The sequence below is a fragment of the Tachysurus vachellii genome, chromosome 7 (assembly GCF_030014155.1).
Source record: "Tachysurus vachellii isolate PV-2020 chromosome 7, HZAU_Pvac_v1, whole genome shotgun sequence".
In the NCBI taxonomy this organism is placed as follows: Eukaryota; Metazoa; Chordata; class Actinopteri; order Siluriformes; family Bagridae; genus Tachysurus; species Tachysurus vachellii.
The window spans coordinates 11,522,918-11,544,943 of record NC_083466.1 but is presented as its reverse complement, the minus strand read 5'-3'; the positions used below and the strand labels follow the sequence as shown (position 1 = coordinate 11,544,943).

Sequence of the window (22,026 nt, the reverse complement as noted above, 5' to 3'; positions counted from 1 at the left end):
AAATGTTGAATAAGGAGTAGCTTATGAGACTTTGAGTTCTGACAACAAGCACAAGATTTGAAAAAGTTCATCCATGTCTCACCTCTGGCTATCTGAGTTAGAGATTCCTCAGGAGCTTCTGTTAGGCTGAAGAGCCAGTCAATGAACTGAGAAAACAGAGGACAGAAAAATCATCTCTATATTCCACAGTCTTAACAGATCCAAATCTTTACTGCCATAGAAGCACAACACAAAATGTAAAAAACACAACACACTAAATACACATCTAAAATCTTTACAATGTCCATATGTAATTAAATGACTTGACTACCCTTATTTTTTAAACCACAATGATGTTAAATTCCTGGCTTTGATTGGTCAGAAGGTGTTGACTGTCTGTCTACATCAGCAGCTCTTACAGTAATTCTGAGTACAAGGCAAATCAGAGACAAAGCACTATATTACATAATACTGGGTAGGGCCTCCTTTTGCTCTCTTCAGCATCTCCTGGCAGGGTTTACACAAGATTTGGAAACATTCCTTTCAGATTCTGGTCTATGTAAACATGACTGTATCACACAGTTCCTGCTGACTTTTCAGGTTGCTACAAATTCCTATTTTTTCCCAGTCTTCAACTGTTAGTCTGTGTCCACTGCAGCTTCAATGTTAAGGGAGTTGAATGAGAGATGCTCCACATTTTTTTTTCCTCTTCTTCTTTCGGCTGATCCCTGTATGGGGTCGCCACAGCGGGGCATGTGGTCCGCATATTAGATTTAGCATGGGTTTTATGCCTGATGCAACCCTCCCGTATTTATCCAGGCTTGGGACCGGCACTGAGAGTTAACAGTGTTAGCGCCCTAGTTAGGGTTAACAGTGTTAGGGTTAGCGCCCTACCCAAATAAATGTATTAAAAAAGCATCTAATTGTGATTTCTTTGAATATTTTTGAAGAAACATTTCTTTAATATTTATGGAAGGAGTCTCCATGGACAGTGCTTTGTGACAGTTACTTCTTAAGTAAGTAAAGCTATTTCTTTAGTTTAAGTTCCACAGAGAAACTCTTCAGAACAGATAACTTTGTACTCTCTGGTTTCCCAGTAACATCAAACAAAAAGAAACAAAAACAACAAAAAAAAAAAACAGGATAGTGAGGGAACTGTTTCCAGCTGCTGTGATGATAGGAACCCAAATGACCTCAACATTAAATGTAACTACAAATTATTAATAAATTAAAAATATTGCTGAGGACTTGAGTTAGCAATTCTGATCTTTAGTAAAGAATAATATACTTTCAATAATCACTATATCAACAGACCATACCTTCTGTGACTGGGCTTTCCATGGCTCTTTTGCTAACAGATGCATTAGGCTGTATGACATTGCCAGCACACATTGTTTAACCGATGTCTCAGTGGATGTGGTGTTCACATAGAGGTCATGGGGTAAGTCCAAGTGCTTAGATGACTTTTGCCAAGGAAACCACTGTGCTCGGATGCCGATGAGAAGAGGCATGGAGTGGTCTGCCCATGACACCACTGCAGCTGCAAAAACATCCATCAGCAAACTGGTGCCCTATGACAGCGGAGAAGATTCTGTTTAGATTCCTCACTGATAAGTAAATATTAAAGTACATAACTGTACTATATTCTCATTCATGAACAATTCTGAAACCAGTCAAATATGATTTTATCTACACATCTGACTCATTCTCCAGATTAGATCACAATTACATGGATTGTGAATAATGCTTGCACAGTATGTACCATTGTGATGTGGATTTTATGGTCAATATTGGGTAACGGTAAAATATATTTAAGCACTTATATATTTAAGCACTAGTCTAAGCTAAAATATATTTAAGCACTAGTCTAAGCTACGGATATGAGGTCCAATGCAGAGGAGCTTTAACTGTGCTTGTGGACAAGACTGCATTGTAGTTATTCTTATTATTTACCTCTCTGGCATTAACACTTTGTACAGTGGGTGCTCCATATAGCACTTTCCTGATGTGCCCCATCAACTCCAGAAGCCATTCCATTCTTTTGGTTACACCTAAAGACAAGTAAGGTTAGAAATATGAGATAACATTGATCAAGAACACAGTGTAAGACAAACTTACCTTTAGTTATCTTTAGTTTATTTGTCAGGAAGTTACAAACATTTTTTTAATGATTAACAAAATAATAAATATAAAGGATAATATGTTCTTTGTCTATTCCTGGAACAGAGGGTCTCCTTTTTGCAAAAGGTTCCAGCAACTCCATTTAAAGTTGATCTTTTAAAAAGCCATTAATTCTCGGTGAGTTTCTTCATGTATTCACTGTCTAATATTGTCCAGGGATTCTCCACTAATTACATAGATGGTTTTCCAGTCTAATCTACAGACATTCCTGTAGATTTTTCCACAGCCTTCTGCAACTTGTTTTACATGTCTTACTTTATCGTTACACCGTTTTTGCTCTGTAATAATACAATACAGTGATACCTCGAGATACGAGTGCTTTGACATACAAATTTTTTGAGATACGAGCTGTGATTCGACCATATTTTTGGCTTGAGATACGAGCAAATTTTTGAGATACGAGCACCCGAGCCGCCACCGCCGAAACAAAGATCCCCAACAACCACGTGTGCTCTGTTTCCCTGCCTCAGCTTCCCGAGTCTCATTCGATTAAAGCCGCCTTTCCACTGTACACGTCAAAGACAGCAGATAAACCGGAAGTCATTCATTTCCTATGGAGAGTCGCAAAGGCGCTGCGTGAGGTGCCGACCATCTGCGGATCCGTAATTTTCGGATCCGTTAAAAATTGTAACTTGTGCGACTACACCGCATCCGATATGCCGACCGGACAGGTTTTTATTAAAACGACCGGCAGATATTAGTGAGGAAAGAGTGACAAAAAAGGCAAAAACAAGTGAAGAGAAAAGATCAAGAAAATGAAGCAAAATTAATGTAAAGAAAAGAGAAATTGTAGCAATTAAGTTCAGTTAAGAGAAAACAAGCATCGCGTTAGTTCTGGCAGGCCACGTCGTCAAGCGTGCATCAGCTGTTAATCAGCTGTACACGACGCGCACCAATCCGGTTCATTCCCATTCAATCCCATATTCCCATTCATTGAGCCGCTTTCTAGCGCTTCGCTGCTGCCGTGATCTAAACTCCCTCCTCCAACCCCGACTCCACCATGCCGGAACCTGTGTACGTTGTACCAGTTTACGTCATAAATCTCCACATATTTTTCTCTCTCTCCCCCTCTAATTATTTAATTATTTACTTATTAATTTATTATTTTCCTTTCCTACTTTTTACTTTATAAAGTAAAACCAGGTTTTTTTTTAACTTTCTCTTTTATTACTGTATGTTTTTATACAATATTTGTCATTTATAAATACAGGTACTGTACATTTTTCATATTCAAAACACAAACAAAACAACTGGAGTGGAATTTTGCGAGCTGGAACGGATTAATGGGATTTCAATTAATTTAAATGGGGAAAATTGCTTTGAGATACGAGCAATTTGAGATACGAGCAAAGTCACGGAACGAATTAAACTCATCTCTCGAGGTATCACTGTAGTCCGGTTACTGCTACCAGGTTTCTATGAAATAATTCCAGAAAATACTAATGCTAAATTTTCTACTTGAGCAGCAAACATTCTAATGCTTTTCTATGTTCTCAACAGAAAACCTTCAGAATATGTACATGGACTATCTGTGCACACTATAGTGAAATATTTCACTTGCCTGTGTTAGGGTTAGAGGCCAGACGTGACTGGTAAAAGCACTGCATTAGCAGCCAGCTGATTTGCTCTGGTTTTCCCTTCTGTAATATGGTACTGATGATGTCATTGAGGCCCAGGAGTGGAATTCTGCCTTTTGAGCTTAAATAGGACAAAATAAAGGCGGTCTTCTCCACATTGGCCTGTAGAGGTCAGCACAGCACAATTAATGCAGTTTCACCCATCAATATCAACCACCTGATTCAACTGATACTTGGTTAGAGTAAAGTTATAAAATCAACTAAAGCACTAAAGCAGGGAATATATCAAAATGTACAAGAGTGTAAATGGTGGAATGAACTAATCAATGCTTTCAATCGACACAAGAGTCATTCAATCTATAACAGATTTACATTTGCGCTTGTTTAAAATTTGTTTATGCTACATGTGGTTTAATCTGTACCTCAGTGACTTTGACAATCCTGTCTATCTCTGAGTCGTTCATTTCTGATAAACAGGAACAGATCCCTTCATAAAGATTCACCTCATGTGCCTATAAAATGTTAAACAAGAAAGTATCATCAAAATCAAGCCAAAAGTACTCATTTATAAACTTTAGTGTCAAGCCAACACTTTCAATACAGATGCCTCCAGCTAGTGACTGTGTAGTTATACCTGTATGCGATCAGGTAGAAGGTGAAAAATCTTCTCAGTTGTGGAACACAGGGTAGCCCAGCAGTTCTGGGGAGGGTTTGGCAGGGCCATAGCCTTAGCAAGGCCATGCAGGATGGAGAGGCAGAGAGAAAGTTGCTGAGATCGGTGGTCTGGATTAAACTGCTTTATGGCCAAACTCTCCACATACACCTGCAGTTTATCTTCTGCTACGTGCTTCATCCAGAAACACAAGCATTCATAGAGGAGAGCTCTCGTGCGTTGCTGAACACAGAACACATATCTGTGATTTATTGTGTCATTAAAAACATTACAGTGTCCATAAACCATTACTGCATGTACATATTTGTGATGGTATTGTCACTGAAACACTGCTTATATTCAGTGAAAACAGTTCGTAAAAGTATATGCGTAAACACATCTGTGCTATTGACCACTCACACTGAGGCTGTGGACCAGAGGAGGTGCGAGCCACACACCCAGAAACAGTGAGGCACTAGAGGAAGTTTGTGCCTGACTGGCAGCCAGCTCTAAGCAGTGATGCTGCACTTCTTCACCTACAGAGGGCACAAGAGCACAAGCACAGACTCAGGCATCTGACCAATTACACCTATGGGATTAATTAAAAGGTATTCTCCTTTTTCTTCTTCTTATTATTATTATTAGGAGTAGTAATAGCAGTCCTAGCAAAATATGCAGTGGTATAATATATAATGATATGATATACCACTGTTAAACCCATTATACTCTTTCCTTGTACACAATATAAAACAAACAGCAAGGAACCCGATAAGCAAATTGCAATCATTCCCAAGCTTAGGGATTGAAAGGCCAGTGCAAGAAATTGGAAGGTTTACCAAAGTTGAGTCTCATTAGAGGCAAGAGGATGGCGCTCCAGTTAACAGGTGGATATTGGAAGCTAGAGCCCACTGTGGCCAGTGGAGCTAGTACAACTTTTATCAGGTCAGGAGTAATAGCCTCAGGACCTGCAACGAAAGAAAAAAGTGTTAAACAGGTTTGCTTAACAGATAAATAAATGCTTAACAGGTAAATATAGTATAAATAGATAAAAAAGATACCTTTCCGTCCAGCTTCAGTAATGTAGAGCACTGATGCTCTGAGGATACTCTTTTCTGGGAGATAGCTGAAGTCTTGAGGCACTGTGTAAGACACAAAGCAAGAGAATGACAAAAAGTAATGTTTGTGTTAAGTACAATGGTATTATAGGATAGTCTGCCTGTGATGTTAGATTTAGTAGTTTATGTATGTATTTGCTGATATTGCAATATTCTCAAAGCAATAACAGGAATCTAGCTAATTTGGTCTTGGGACATCTCATCACCATTGAACACACTTGGAGGAAAGTGCAATCTATACCTTCTACATACATGAGCACTCAGACACCCATGATTGGCTAATTCCACTATGACTGACAGGGGAGAGAGAGTATGCTAATATGATATCCCTCCCACTCAGAGAGCAAGTTGTTGTCCTGATTGACAGGCATGAATTACATTTCTATTATTTTATGTATTTTTTTGTAGTTATGTAGTTGTAATAACAACCCACAAATATTAAAGGTATTAGGTATTAATAGTTATATCAGTGTCTACAGTTATCACTCTATTTCATTGGTCAAAAGTCTAATCTCCAGTAACAATAATCAGCCTAGAAATAAAATAGTGAAAGTGAAAGTGACGTGACATACGGTTAAGTATGGTGACTCATACTCAGAATTCGTTCTCTGCATTTAACCCATCCAACGTGCACATACACAGCAGTGAACACACACCCAGAGCAGTGGGCAGCCTTTTTTTTATGCTGCGGCACCCGGTGATCAGTTAGGGGGGGTTCGGTGCCTTGCTCAAGAGCACCTCGGTCATGGCGGGCCCGAGACTCGAACCCACAACCTTAGGGTTAGGAGTCAAACTCTCTAACCATTAGGCCATGACTTCCCACAAATAAGGTTAACTTAAACCTAAAAACTATTTGATAGAAAATCAGGAACAAAAAGCTTGATAGCTCTACAAATAAGCATATATTGGTGTACAGATTTTAATATCAAGTCTAATATCTGAATAGTTGAATGTGGATTAGGCTAGTAAAACAAGTCTAAATTGTGCTAAATGAATACACAGGATTTATTTCACCCCTAAAAAGGTCCCTGAATGAAAAATGGGAGAAACCCCTGACTTCTTTTACCTGCAGTTCTACTGTGGTTGCTGGACATGTGAGCCAAATACAGGTGAGCAACCAGACAAGCTCCATTAGACTGCAGACCTATTGTTCCTGAGAAAGAGATGATCTGGGCAACAAGAGAAAGACAAAGAGAAAAAAAGACAAGACAAACTATTTACAACAAATAACATGTATGTTTTGTGTAACAAGGATGTTAATAAATGAAAAGACAGGATGCAAGAACAACAAAGCACCTCACCTGGGTAATAGATCTTATGACCTCATTTAGTCGGTTTTGTTGCTGAGGAGATTGTTCTGATTCACTCTTGAGCTGACAAAGAAGGACAAAAAATGAAAAATATTCTAATGCATCAACTTCCAAGATAACAGACTACTACAGTATATTTGAGTATCACTTAAACTGATATTTCTCTTTACATGCACCCAAGTACTGAGTGGTCAGCGATTGTATTTGCCTCTATAGCAAGCACAGAGCATTATCACTCATAACGCATAAGACTTTTAATATGTAAGTAGAGCAGTCTCCCAGAAGTCTCAGAGAGATGTTCCTCCAGAGTCATTTCTTTTATGGTGCACTGTTTTGTGACAACAGAATCTGCTGCTTGGTTTCTGAACATTTCAGTCTGACAGGCTTACTGTTCATAAAGGCAGGATTTGAAGAGACCAACTGGCAGCTGGATAACATTAGGTTATGCCAAACCATACAAAGAGACAGCGACAGAGAGAGAGAGATAGAGAGAGAGAGATAGAGAGAGAGATACAGCTCACTCTCAAAAACTGTAATTTCACCTAAACAACGATCGGTCATTTACAGCTTTTACAAATGTCACCCCAAACGATAAGCACCGGTGTTAGACTGTGAATGAACTGAAATATATTTTGTAAATGTATTTGGAAGACACACTCATGTCTGATGTACTTCAGGGTCTCGTTTAAGTGCATCTTTTCACCATTTGGGAGGGCTGTGTAATCAGAGACATCCACAAGGATTTTGGTCGGCACTGGGAGAAAAATCCTTCCCTCACTCCCGTTGTCAAGTTCTGCTGTTACTATGGAGACACTTCCTGGCTGCCATCCAAGTATGGTGGCATTTGCATTTAAATGGCGAGACAGCTCTGGGTGTGTGTGTGCCTGTGTGTGTGTGTTTGTGTGTGTGTATGTGTGTGTGTGTGTGTGTGTGTGTGTGTGTAAAGTGGGTGGGCACTGAGGAGTGTAATTTGCCACACAAAGACTAAGCTGGCACAGGTGTGCGTTTTAAAAAGGGCAGCAGCCGTATGAGACTGGCATTTCAGACTGGCACCAACTAAGCCGGTGATAATAGACCTGGAGTTTGAAAAAGAAAATGAGCAGGTAGTAAAGTGATGTTTAGAAAGCGCTGTTTAGTGCTGCATTTACAGCCTTGGCTTTAAAAGCCGCTCATTTATAACCAATGCTTTAGGATAATCAATAAAAGTAATCGAAGAATAGCAGGATGCTTCAGAGCTACACTAGGAGCAGGGCAGGCAAGAACGAATTGTACGTGATTTTCCTTGTATATACACCACGAAACAGAAGCCTACAGATGAAATATATTATCTGTGAGATCTTTTACAGTCACAGTCAGAATAATAGGATGGGTTTCTACAGCAGAGTTGTTCAGAGGGGACGTACCTGAAGAAAAGCACTCTCAGATCCCACCAATGCGATCACTCCATTCAGAGCCGCCAGTCTCTGCATAGTCGGACAGCCCTGATAGAAAGAAATAAGGAGCAAACTCAGATGGCTAGAAGTCTCGATTCGTCCGATTCATCTAATTAAATTAAATCATCCTCACGTTTCACCAAACAGAAGGGCTTATTTGCCTGTCTGAAAATCATCTGTGTGATTTCGTTTTACTTTTAGTCACAATTTCGTTTTACTTTTAGTCATCTGGTAGACTTTTATTCATATCCTTATAGTGGCATACAAATGAGACAGAATATGCGACTATGTAATGAGTATTTTTCCTCTGAAAACTCAGCACCTGTCTCTGACAGGATGAAACGATACCAATCGACACTGACCATGAAAACAAACTCAGAAAACAACCTTCCTCAATCCTGAGTTCGGCAACTGAAGTCATATCTGACTGGCTGCTCATAGAGCCAGCAATAATGCAGCACTTATTACCTTTACACCAGTTATTCTGTATACACCAGTATTTGCGCTTCAATTAATAAACAGTAGGTGTTACGATGCAGGACAAAGGCGAGTGAGGATCCAAGTGCAGATTTTAGAGTTTTAATCGTCCAACACACAAATGCAGCTGAACAGACAGGCAGACAGAAACAAGGCAACATACAGACTCATTACAGTAGGTGAAATGATAAATATAAATCACTAATATCAGTTAACTAACCTGCTTGTTAACAAAAGAATGGACATAAAGGCATCCTCATAATTGACAGAATGATTGTGTGACCATACATGAAATGTACCTCTGTAGTTATGACCTCATTTAATTGTTTCATTCTTTATTCATGAAAGACTTCATTAATTTACTTCATTCTTTTTTTAGCGATAGATTTATTTCCTGTCTGTCATTCCTTTGTGTGAATGCATGTGTGAGTACAGTACCTCTGCCAGGAGGATTTTGGTCCATGCAGACAGTAGGCGAGGGTGGAGGGCCTCTGCTTTGCCATGACCACAGGTCGAGAAACCATGCACAACGAGGCCAAGAGCCAGGGCCAAGCCTGGAGTCTGCACAAAACAAACACTCAAATAAGCATTATCATGGACATCCTAAACTTTACAATACACAGCAAATGACCCTTTATTTAGATATGTCAAGTAAAGTTAGATGAACTAGAGTGTGATATTGAAACAGGGCTTGTCTGTCCTCACCTGCTGACTCTCCTCAGTCATGGATCGCAGAGTGTTCATCACTTCCTCAGCTTTACTGGCATCAATAATACCGCAACTGAATGCTGACACTACACCACATGCCACAGAGTATGCCAGAACCTACAGGCATATTCAAGTTAAAAAAATAAATAAATAAAATTCTATTAGACTATACACAGATAGTTGTGTCCTGCATGAGCATTTTTATTTAGTGTTAGGTTGGTGAGTAAGACCTCCTGCTGCATGCGTCCCATGCTCCCGCTGTCCTGCAAGCTCAGAAGAAGCCTATCAAGAGAGACAGAGACACGCATTCGCTGCTCTCCATCACTACTGCTACAGAGGGAGCTGAGTAGCAGCCCAACACCAAGAACACAGCCAGAACTGTGTATGAGAGAGAGAGAGAGAGAGAGAGAGAGAGAGGGGAAGAGGAAGAAGAAGAAGCCAGAGAGAGGATTGTGGTGGTTAGAATGAGGAAAAGAGGGAAAGAGGAGACAGATAATTACAGATATCAAACCTTTATACTTGGGGATTCAACATAAAGATTAAAAGTTTAAAAACGTAATTCATGCCATTTTTATAATTACAATTATAATTAGTCAAAATACCGTTAAAAATTAAGAGAGGTTTATAGCCTTCAGTTTAGCATTGAGCAAACTCACAGAACATAAAATCAAACCGACTCTTTCCATATGTGGACAAATGGAGGAAACAGAAATAGGAACTTCAGAAACCAGAAAATGGGACCCTCAGAAACCAAAAAAACTTCCGAATATAACTTGGCTGATTAGCTACATATGTGTTGGGAAAAACTGTGTAAAGGTGGAAAAAAAACATTTTGAACATACTTATATTCCAGTTGGGTGTTAAAGCAGCATGATTCCAGACGCTCCAATGAGCTCAGCAGCAGTTCCCACATGCTCTGTCCACCAATGTCACTGTGAACACACACACAACACACACACAACACACACACACAGTATGTAATACATCTTTTACATTTTAGATTAAATAAATAAAAAAAGATGTGATGACTACAACTAATTGTCTCTTGCTAGTTTTGCAAGCCACATTCACTAGTCTGTTGTGTTTCATTATTAACTGTAACCAATAATTTTAAACGTATATACTGCACACAGAAAGAAGCTAATTGACTTAGATGGCTTACTGTGGCCCAACCACAGACCTTTTCCCACAGCTGTCAGTAAACACAAAGAGAAATTACCAGTAACTGCTTCAAACAAAGCTCTGGAATACCATTTAAAGACTTTATATTATGAATATTTTCATTCTGGTGAATATGTCTTGCATGGAAATGCTAATATTCAAAATATTGGAATATATTGACGCAATATTCAAACGTTTGTTTCACTACACAAAACTGGTGTAAATAAACAGGAGTGCAGACTGCATCAAGTTCAACAATCTGACAGAAATGTGATGTGCCCCTTAGTTTCACTAAAGAGGAAATCTTAATTTTATAGCATTATTATAGCAAAACATTCTAGACAACTATTTGCTTCCAACTTTATAGTGATGGTCAGATGTCCACAAACTTCTTGCCAATTTGTAACCCACAAGCATGACACTAGATCTGTTGGAAAGAAATGTGCCACCTACCTGACTTTCTCCTCGTTAAGCCAGGCCAGCAGCATGCCTAATGCTAAGCCACTGTGGAACTGCACAGCTTGAGAGTCGTCTGCAGTCGGCACTCCTGGCAGGCCTGCTTGTAAAGTGGCCTGTACTGAGGGCACTGCGTCCCTGTGGGAGGTGACCAGGACAGGAACGAGCATTGCCAAGCCCAATGCAGCACAGGAGCGAGCGATGGAACTGGCTGTGTTCTCGCCGGAGTATGAACGCTTCAGTGAGAGAAAAAGACCCAGTGTTACTAATACTGTATAACAGGAATAACAGTAAAACCCACCAGACTGACATCACTGATGGCTGCGTTTGGGTGTAAATTGCCACTGAGATCAGAGGAGTTTTTTTTTTCTGGGCTGGAATTTTCTAAAAATTCTCTTTACTGCTAATCTATATTGACAACTGTACTAATTTTCTATACAGATTTTCACACTTAAAATATTTAAGTCTGGGTCACTGTAAACTTCAGGTGACTGGAATACTGTGTTATCTTGTTTCTCATTTCACACTGCCTATTCATAATCTGATGATTTAAACTCTACACTCCTAAAAACCTAATTTCTAACCCATACCCTGTTTGTTATTTGAGGTGTCAATTACGATTGCATAAATACAGTGCACGTCTTTTGTTCACGTCGATGACCTTTAGCTCAACCTGACCGTAGCTGCATCCCAAATTATGAATAACGTGACAAATTTTCAGTCAGTTCTTAAATAATCACTTATTTCTGACCATGTCACCCAGTTTGTCCTAAACAGTCTCTTCTGACCATAGCTGTAAACTGTCTCCTCTTCACTCTAATTGATGTGCAACCATCAATTGACATTATTTCTTTATTTTTCCCACCTCAAATGCTGCCACTATTGTTGAAACACATCACTCGTGGTTTCTGTGTCTGTATAAATCATGTGATGTTAAGCACGCACTCTTCAATTTCTGATTGGTTGTCTGTTGCTAAGCATCCAGCTATTCTATTAACATTCTAATACCACATTGTTTTACATTGTACAGGTTTGGCACTGCAATGCAGAATTAATACTGAAAAACTGGTGCTGCTGCTAACCCTGCTTCAGAACAGGGTTTAAAAGGGTGATAACCTGTAGTTAAGCACAGTGTGAAAAGATACATCATTCATATAGTAGTTTTTCTCTAAATAGGGAGTAGTGTTAACACGTCACCATCCTGGGTCCCTGATTTGATCCTGTCAGTATAGACTTTCACATGTGGTGTTCCTCTGGGTTTTCCAGTTTCCCCTCCACCTCCCAAAAGAAGCTGATAGGTGGACTGACTACAAATAATTCCCAATATGTGTGAATACGTTTGTAAGCTGCACTGCAGTAGACAGTGATCCCATCCAGGGTCTTTATTTACACATCATGCCCAGTTTTCCCCAGATATGCTCTTTGTGTCCCTGATCTGGATAAAGCTCTTAGTTGTACACGTTGTTTGTTTCCTCGGATATCACCTTGAACTGAATACAGATTGTAAAACATGCTCTCAGCCTGAGCAACACTATAGTCTATAAAAGACACAACCTTTTCTGAACAGAAGAAAAAAGAACTGAATTCATTATATCTCTGGTGCATATGACAAACAGGTGGGGCAGAGAAACACCAACAATGGGCTGATTCGTATTAAAGTATGGTTTTCCTTTTGGGAAAGTTGACGAGTGGTTAATTGGTATATTTAGTATTGGTGCAATACTTACATGAACAAACCAGGGGAAAACTTGTCCTTTGGGCCGACTGCTGCTGCTCACGATGCTAAGGAGAGTGTCAATCACCATTGACAGCCAGTGGGCACTGGGTAGGATCTCTGGGCCAACCTGCAGAAACAAAAGTCACTAGCGTCACTATGTAATAGTAAATAAGTTCTTTTGACTGGTTTATGAACATACAACCTTATAAACAAACTCAGAAATAAATAAAAAATCATAGAGTAAATGATGTTGGAATAAAATGTTTATCTTGCTGTTCTATCCAATGTGTAATCCCACCTCTTGCTTGATGAACGAAGAAAGAAGCAGTATTCACAGTGTGTCCTTACCTTAACTTGTCCATCACTCTGGGCAGGAAGGCTGCTTTCGTGGCGGCTCAGAACAACAGCGAGACCACTTAAAGCAAGGATGCAGTTGCCCTGGACAACTGGACTGTCCCTGAAACACATAAGTAATGTAGTTTACTGTCCCTGACTAACTATGACTTTATGTCTAATCACTAAGGATATAGCAATTTGCCTTTGTTCTGCTACTGAATTTTCTCCTGAGCCAGTGCACATTCGCTACTTATACAGCATGCAGGTTTTTTTTTTATTTTAGACTGACTCTTCTGACTCACTAATGAGAATTCAATATTAAAATCCCTACTTAGGCTAAAAGTTGGTTTCATTTGTGCATGGGGTAGCTTAGGACTAAGACACAGGCAGCAAATGAGGCTTAGAGAGAGAAGTTAATAAAAGGGGGAAGGACAGCATTAGCCTCTGTTACTCACTTGGCTGCAGCCTTCACCACATCAGTCAGCTGGTCCCTGACCCTGAAGAGAGGGAGAGAGCAAAGGAGAGCTGATTCACTGCACAATGTAGACACACGGGTCAAGCTTTCATCCCTACAGGCAATGATTTAAGAGTCAAGGTAACACACCACTGCACACTACTTCAATACACCACTAACATTTTCTCCTCCTCCACCCTTCTTATCTACAAATCCCCATTACTCCACACCCTAAGCCATTCTTCATTAGGCACCTCTGTCTTTGGAGCCAGATCTAGTCCAGTGACCAATAGCCTAATATTGTCTAATAGCTACAGACAGTAAAGAAATTCATAATGCTATACATAAATAAAATTAAAGAACCCACAAATCTCCAATGTTATGTGAACTTAAATGTCATAAACAATTTATGAAACACATCCTTCAATGGATTAATTTTAGGTTAGCTGATTTTAGGTTAGCTGGATTAGATTTTTTTTCTCTTCAAATTTCCATAACATGCATGTATCCAACCAGTGGGGTTTGTTCTGAAGGAAACAATCTGAAACTGTTTGCCAGATTGCATGGCTGAAAGAACATTGTTGACATCTGATAGCACAAAGAGATATAAGCATGGAGAGAAAGCAAATATATTATGTGTTTGTAGGATAGACTTCTTTAGGTTGATATAGTTTGCTTTTTAAAATGTGTGAAAACATCTTTAAAATGTAAACTCTTAAATAGAGGTAACAGAAATCAGCAATTATGACTGTAATAAAAAATATTAAGAATTCATTCATTATTGCTTTTAGCATGGCAACAGCAGGTACAGCTCAATCATTCATTGTAGATTCTTGTATGTTTTTACAAGTTCCAGAAAGCTCTGAATAATTGAGGTAAGGATGAGAAGGCTTAATGTTAGGAATAATGGATTGTAATGAATGAAGTTGGCATGGAGAAAGTAAGTCATTCATGATTTGTGTGTGTGTGTGTGTGTGTGTGTGTTGCACAATCACAGACTCACCATAGCCAGGCACAGTGCTGTTTATACTGCAGCTCCTCTGGACTCTCTTTCTCTTGCTTTTGCAGCATCTCCAGCTCGGCCTTACGCCCCTAAGAGAGCAGCAATCTTAGTAATCACCACAACAAACATTGAATCCTTTGCAAACAACAAACTCATTAATTGCCCTGATGTAAGATGTTGACTACAAGCTTAACACATGGAATAAGTGCTTCTCAAGCATTGCAGAGTGAGCCATTAGAAGCCCTGTCTCCTTGTCTAGCTGGCAATCAGCAAGCAGATGGGTGCACAATATTATGAGCTACAAAGCTTATAGCTCAAGTAGAGTCTATAAAGCAGCAGATGGGGTTTTAAAAAGTGCATAAGACAGCAGCACTTATGTGTGCTTAAAAATCCTCAAGCAAGATAGCTAATCTGAGATGCTTTGTAAATCCAAACCCTGGGGCTTCTACTCTCAAAATAATTAATACACCAGGTTTAAAAACCTTCTGAGATAAGCTGCTAAGAAAAAGTGAATTTTACCGTAACATTTGCAGTATTAGTATATGACTGTGGTCTTTCATGACAACCCCATGTCTGAAAACAAATGTTTAAAAATAGAGGATCTGTAGGTATTTCACTTCGATTGAAAACGCTTTTCATGTCTGCACTGGTGCACTGAAAGCTTTCCTCTTCCTGATGACACTGAGTAGTAATTAAATGCAATTGGATGTATGCTCAGCTTTCAGCTGTGTTTGCTTCTTTGATGTTGTAGTTGATGTGTGTTTAGGAAAGTGATTGATGGGGTACTGAGTGATCGACTTAAAGAGGTCCAAACACAACACAAACAATATCTCTCTCTCTCTCCCATTTTATATATATATATATATATATAATCCACACACACACACACACACACACACCTGTAGCACAGCATGGTATGCCCGGCTCATAAAGCCACGCCATGCCTGAGGCAGGAGAAGGGAGCGGTGCCACTCTGAAGGCTGGATGTTCACCTAAAAGAGACGGAAAGAAGGGAGATGACTGACATGAAGAGATATGGGATAAAATTACAGTTTTACCTTATATTACAGAGCTCACATTTACCAGGTACACCTGAGACATTTTGGAAACAGTGCTCAATAAGTTACCGGCTTATAGGACTGACTCTATTCATAGAGTAAATGGAATGTAAAATTAGTAAATAAACATGTGACATATGCTCACCAGCCATTTTAATAGGAACACCTCAACACCTACACATACATGCAATTATCCAGTCAGCCAATCATGTTGCTATAGAACAATACAGGTCAATAGCTTCAGATGTCACGTTGACTGTGGCATGGCTGTTGGTGTCAGGCAGGCTGGTTTGAGTACTTTAAAAACTACTGATCTCCTGTCAGGTAGAGTTTGAACATCATGTTGATGAGAGAGAAAGAGAGAGAGAGATCTGAGTGAAACAGCCTGTTTTGCACTTACAGTAAGGTTACAGTAACTTAAATAACCCACTCATTACTCATAACCAAGGGATGCAGTAAAGCATCATACCAACAGTTAAGCTGGATGAGCTACTGTACAACAGAAGATCACATCCAGTTTCACTCCCGCCTGCCAAGAAACTGAAATTTGAGGCTACAGTGGGCACAGGTTCATCAAAACTGTGCAGGTAAAGGCTGGAAAAAGACCCGTTTCTCTACTTTTCTTAGTTTTCTTATTAGACGATAGTTTAAATTTCAACCTGAACAATAATGTGAAATTTAGCTTTTATTGGATGAGTTGGAGCTCCCTGAAGCATCAAGAAAAAAGATGCTGCTGTGACTCAACCTGAATAAAAGAAGCACTGAAGCCTATAGAAGCAAAAGGATTATTAAGAAGGTTTATTATTATTATTATAATCATGTTACAGAAAATTAAATCAACACCATCTGGCCAATTAGATTTCAGAATTATAAAAAGTGTAATAAATATGGAATACAACAATTTTTTTTAGCATTTGATTTGTACAATTTATATATTTATTGAATTGAATCTAAGCTAGTGAAAGTCACAAACTGCTGTAAAATGGTACTAAATGCAGGACCAGAACCACACACCACATTTCAAAACCTCATCCAACTTCTGCTATTATACAAGTGTATATATTTTTACTAGAACCCCCTTAGTTTAGAATCCTCTATGTTTGCACATTGTACTGTATAATATTCAGTATGTACACTGGTCAGCGCTATTTTGTGTATTTGTCCTGTAATGTTTTGTATTGTTTTCCTTTGTCTTGCACACGATGCACTTTATGTGGCTAGGACAATGTACTTTAAATCTGTAGCTCTGTGTTGATCTATGTAACATCATGGTCCTGGAGAAATGTTTAATTTCACCATGTGCTGCTTCAGCTATATATGGTTAAAAATACAATAAAAGGTTCTTGACTTGAGAAAGTTTTCATATTATGTTATATCGTATGTCATAAATGTTGCAGTATTCATTATTGTCTGACATCTGCAGTGTATCTTTTATTTTATAAAGCAACAGGTGTTCTACCTCATGGATGAGGGTAGTTAACATCTGCTGGAAGCCCCGCCCTCTGCTGACCATAAAGCGGGTAATTGGTCGTCCGTCTCTGTCAGTTTGGACAGGGAGGTCGTAACAGAGCAGCAAACCGGCTGAAACAAAAAAATAGTCATTACTGCTTAATGGTCTGTGGAAGCCTGTTGTTCTCATGATATAGTAACATCTCATTTAAAGACCACTGTGTTTAGAGATTAGATCTGCTAGTAAATGATCAAGGAACATATCTATGACTATTATTTCAACTTTTGGGATTTTTTTCCCCCACACTATTATCAGTGTGAGCTTTTCTTTTATATACGATATGATATATCCAAATATCAGTAGCCGTACCTGCAAGACCAGGTTTCAGACCTGGCTGCTTGTTCTTCTCATACGTTTTCAGCATGAAGGCAGGGACTCCAGCAACAGTTTTGCCTTGGTCAGAGCGCAAGTTTCCACCTCTCAGGGCTAAATGGTACACTCCGCGGGGTATATGGCTCATTTCTTGTCTTATGAGAGCTGTTAGGAAGGTCTCGAGCGCTGTTGATGTAGGAGTTGTTAAATTAATATTCATAAAAAGTGGTATTTATTTTACAGATAAGTAAATATATAGTTGCAGAAAAAGCAGGCTAACCGATTAAAATTAAAAATAATCCAAAGTCGTTTGAAAATTCTCTTCATTCTTGTCTACTCAGTGCATTCTTACATATCTCACACACTCTCTCTCCGGACATGATCAGATTTTTCCTGTCTCTTTGCTGCCAGATCTTATCCTGTTCTTGCATGTCTGTGGTGTCAGACGCTGAACCCTAAGCTCACCATAAGATGTTTGGAATTAAAGTGGAAAACAAAAAGACTGTTATTGGGTGAATGAACATGTGGTATAGAGGGAATTACTCACTGACAAGGGGGAATGTGACCTCACTGGCGTACAGCAATCACACTCTTTTCAGAGAGAGAGTAAACGCTGAAGACTTTCTTCACTGGTTTTTAGAGTAAAAGCAAAGTGTTTTTTTTTTCCCTCCTCTAAATACTCAGTAAACATTACAAATTGTGACAGAGGTTAGTGGTTTATTTAAAACCATACCTATTCATTAAATCAGGAAATGAAATTGCGTCAGTGTATTTTCCAGCAATCAATCATTCCACAAATCTTATTGTAGCATAAAAGAAAATTTCGAGGCATCATCATTAACATGTCAGCACAGGTGACATGTAGAATGCACTTCTAAATGGGTCTAAAAAGGACTGATTGTTTAGGATGTTTTCAAGATCCTTAGTATCGGACTATCAGGTGAATTCAGGAACATTAGCCTACGTTTCGACTTTTTACCAGAAGCTAAAAACAGAATTTGGCCTGTTTTGTACAGTGGTGATTAATGACTCATATAAAAGGAACCACCAAGGGCTTTAGGAATTTGTAGACTTTTAAATATTTCTTGTTTTTACTTAGCCTACTATGGGCAATATATTCATAAAAAGTTCCAAAAATGTTTAGTTTTTTTTTTTTTTTTCTTTAAACACAAATCTTCAAAGTAAATGCTGATATCAAATTCATTTCTGGTCGCTGTGATGCCTCAAGTGCTTGTTCATAAATATCTAAAATTCTGTGTAAAGTTCTCAACAGAGGTGAAAACATTAGATATAAAATTCATATAATCAGTGCCCTGATTTATTTTATACAAGACTTGCAGCAATAAAAATATAATTTGTTTATACTGAAAAGTTAATTTGCACACCAGTGTACTGGTCAAAAGTGTTAATGTATTCAAGTAAATTTTTTAATAAAACACACCATGTTTATTTCCCTATACGGTAGATCCCCCCATCCTATGCCAAGTGAGGCAGAATTCAATCCAAGCTGATCAACTCATGGTTAAGGGTCTTGCTCATGGGCCCCAATACTGACCCTCTGTCAGTCTCACAGTGTTCCGGTCACTAGAGCAGAACCATAACCACCTTAACCATGGCTTTCTTATCCATTCAAGCTAAAGGGATTTTCAGCTTGACCAGCTTACTTAGTAAAGTAGTCCTGTCCTATGTAGTTAATACGAAAGAAATGTAGTCAATATAGTTGTTTGAATGCTACACATTTAACATTAAAACACATTAACTTTTTTTTAAATCTTTTGGAGATTGCGGATATACACTGTACCAATAGCAAAGACGTGAAACATTTACTTTTTTCTAATGAAACTATTTCACATTAAACTATTAAACATTTTCACCTTTTCAGCTATATAAAGATTTGAAATCGTTAGTTCCAGTGTGTATTCAGGTCTCCGCACTTGTTATGTGACAAATATTGGTACGCCAAACGAATATAAATCACAGCTTGATTACAAAATGAAGTGTTCATTCAGAATTAATACGAATTTTCAGCTGACCCTCAAGTAATATAATGCGACAAATCTTTTATGTTTCACTTTACTTGAATTATTCCTATTTCTGACTACCACATAAAAGAAATACCTCATCAACATTGAGCATTTTAAGGAAACAGATGTTTGTTAGTCAGTTTTAGTGTATAACCAAACTATACAGGGAGAGACAAGATCTCAGGCAAGGTGCAATGTGTTTCATAAACATGCAATATGTCACATTTTAATAAATAGCAAGAATATGTACAGCTAAGAAGAAAAATAACATAGCAATAGAATGAGGTAGTTACCAAAGCTCTGCAATATCCATATTATGACTATAGATGTTAGAATTATCCTCAGAGACATATGCCAACTGATATGTTCACAGAGTATTTCCTATCATCTGATAAAAAGTGAGATGACGGATTGTTGTTGTTTCAGTAGCCCTGCAAGCTCTCCTGTATGCTCTCATAAGCTTTATTTCTCTTTATATAGGATATGTGAGATTTTTCTCCGGGCTTTTATTAAGGGGAATAAAATCTGAGAGTTTTTTTGCAGATTAAGAAGTTTATAAATGCTAATGATATCTAAAAATACACAACATCAAAGCTATTTCCTAAATAAAGCACACACACACACCTACGATGTCTGTTGTTGGTTTTAACATATCCTATTTTTAATTCAGTTAGGACCATTTATACACAATATATATGACCAAGTGTTTGTGTTTGCTGTTAAATTAACCTCCATTCTTCTGGGAAGACTTTCCACCAGATTTTTGAGCATGGTTGTTAGGATTTATGTTCAATCAGCCAAAAGGTATTAGTGAGTCAGGTTGTAGAATTTGGTTGAGGAGGTCAGAGGTGCAGTCAATGTTCCAATTCATCCAAAAAGTATTCAGTGGGGTTGAGGTCAGGACTTGTGCAGGACACCCAAATTATTCCACACCAACTTTGGCAAATGATGTTTTCAATGGTACTCATGTTGTTGTATTATACTAGAACACGTCTGGACCTCTTAGTTCTAATGAAGAGAAATCTTAATGTAACAGTTTGCAAAGACAATCTTGACAATTGTGTGCTTTACAACTTTGGTGAAGGCACACATCATATGGGTGTGATGGATCTGTTGTCTGCAAACTTATGGTCATGTAATATATCATGTTGATAATCTCTTCTGCTGGAACAACATGCATTTATTTCTAGGCCATACAAAACAGTAAGGTGTGGCCACTGTCCTTTTCCTAGAAATGGCTTCAAAACTGTTTAAGCAGATGGCCAACAGAATATCAAAAAGGTGGAGAGAGAAAGAAGAAAGAGAGAGAGAGAGAGAGATAGAGAGAGCGAGAGAGAGAGAGAGAGAAATGCAGAAATGTACATGTACATAAACCCTAGTGTATGCCGGTGTGGGTTTACTCCAGCTAACAGCATAAATTATATAACGCAAAGTGGCTGAACTGGTATTTAACTGCAATCTGTAGGTTTAAGTATACAAGTGGAGAGTAAAAGCTTTCCAATTCCAAAGAGCAACATAAATGGCTACATAAATTGTATCCATGATGATCTATAATATATATATATATATTCTTGTGTGTGTTGCAGTGTCAATCACAAATACTCAAACCCCAAAAACAGTATAAGAATTTATCATGCTTCCGCAGATTTATGTTTTGCTTTAAGTCTTTATCAGTTGAATGGTTTGGCAAATAAATAAGGACTAATCAATGGGAGCACTGAACTGAAGTGGCAAACCTGCCTGGCTATAAAGGAAAGCCCAAATTTTCATCAAGCTCTTTCGTATGATTTAAAGAAAGCATTTGCAGCATTAAAGCCATAAAACCTCATGATCTTTAAGCTTTTGAACAAGAAGAATGGGCAAAGAACATCTTTTTTCAAATGTCTATGTGCATTATTTGACTCCCAAACTCAGTACTTGGTGGAGCATCTGTTTGCCGTTTGGGAGTCAAATAATGCACACAAACATTTGTAAAAAGATGTGTCCTCAAGTTAAACTCAAATCATGTCAACTGATTACAATTGTATATAAACTTCATGTTAATATAATGCTAGTAGTGCCATGTTATTCCTAATACTTACTCTACTGAAACATTCATTCATTCATTCATTCATGCATTTTCTACCACTTATCCGAACTATCTCAGGCGTCATAGGGCATCAAGGCAGGATACACCCTGGACGGAGTGCCAACCCATCACGGCACACACACTCTCATTCACTCACGCAATCACACACTAGGGACAATTTTCCAGAGATGCCAATCAACCTACCATGCATGTCTTTGGACCGGGGGAGGAAACCGGAGTACCCAGAGGAAACCCCCGAGGCATGGGGAGAACATGCAAACTCCACACACACAAGGCGGAGGCGGGAATCGAACCCCCAACCGTGGAGGTGTGAGGCGAACGTGCTAACCACTAAGCCACCGTGCCCCCTCCACTGAAACAGATTAAGATTAATATTAAATATTAGTTAAAATTCTTGAGGAGAACCAATATGAAGTGTCCAGTATTGCTATTGCTACCGAACTACTGACCTATCCTGGAGTGAAAAATGGAAAA

General features: G+C 38.6%; 1 protein-coding gene across 1 annotated transcript in view; it reads right to left on the bottom strand.

Moving 5' to 3' along the window:
- The window catches only part of focad (focadhesin), a 54,789-nt gene that overhangs the window by 671 nt on the left and 32,092 nt on the right, over nt 1-22,026 (bottom strand). The window contains exons 20-43 of the mRNA XM_060874299.1: nt 17,437-17,625; nt 17,077-17,198; nt 15,459-15,551; nt 14,560-14,648; nt 13,558-13,599; nt 13,115-13,223; nt 12,777-12,893; nt 11,047-11,285; nt 10,275-10,364; nt 9,663-9,810; nt 9,430-9,549; nt 9,163-9,285; nt 8,218-8,295; nt 6,806-6,877; nt 6,571-6,673; nt 5,448-5,528; nt 5,226-5,354; nt 4,810-4,925; nt 4,372-4,632; nt 4,160-4,249; nt 3,722-3,899; nt 1,933-2,030; nt 1,299-1,550; nt 83-146 (exon numbers count right to left, since the gene is read on the bottom strand). Coding sequence (XP_060730282.1) covers nt 83-146; nt 1,299-1,550; nt 1,933-2,030; nt 3,722-3,899; nt 4,160-4,249; nt 4,372-4,632; nt 4,810-4,925; nt 5,226-5,354; nt 5,448-5,528; nt 6,571-6,673; nt 6,806-6,877; nt 8,218-8,295; nt 9,163-9,285; nt 9,430-9,549; nt 9,663-9,810; nt 10,275-10,364; nt 11,047-11,285; nt 12,777-12,893; nt 13,115-13,223; nt 13,558-13,599; nt 14,560-14,648; nt 15,459-15,551; nt 17,077-17,198; nt 17,437-17,625 — 3,003 coding nt within the window. The remainder of the gene's footprint in view (nt 1-82; nt 147-1,298; nt 1,551-1,932; nt 2,031-3,721; nt 3,900-4,159; nt 4,250-4,371; nt 4,633-4,809; nt 4,926-5,225; nt 5,355-5,447; nt 5,529-6,570; nt 6,674-6,805; nt 6,878-8,217; nt 8,296-9,162; nt 9,286-9,429; nt 9,550-9,662; nt 9,811-10,274; nt 10,365-11,046; nt 11,286-12,776; nt 12,894-13,114; nt 13,224-13,557; nt 13,600-14,559; nt 14,649-15,458; nt 15,552-17,076; nt 17,199-17,436; nt 17,626-22,026) is intronic.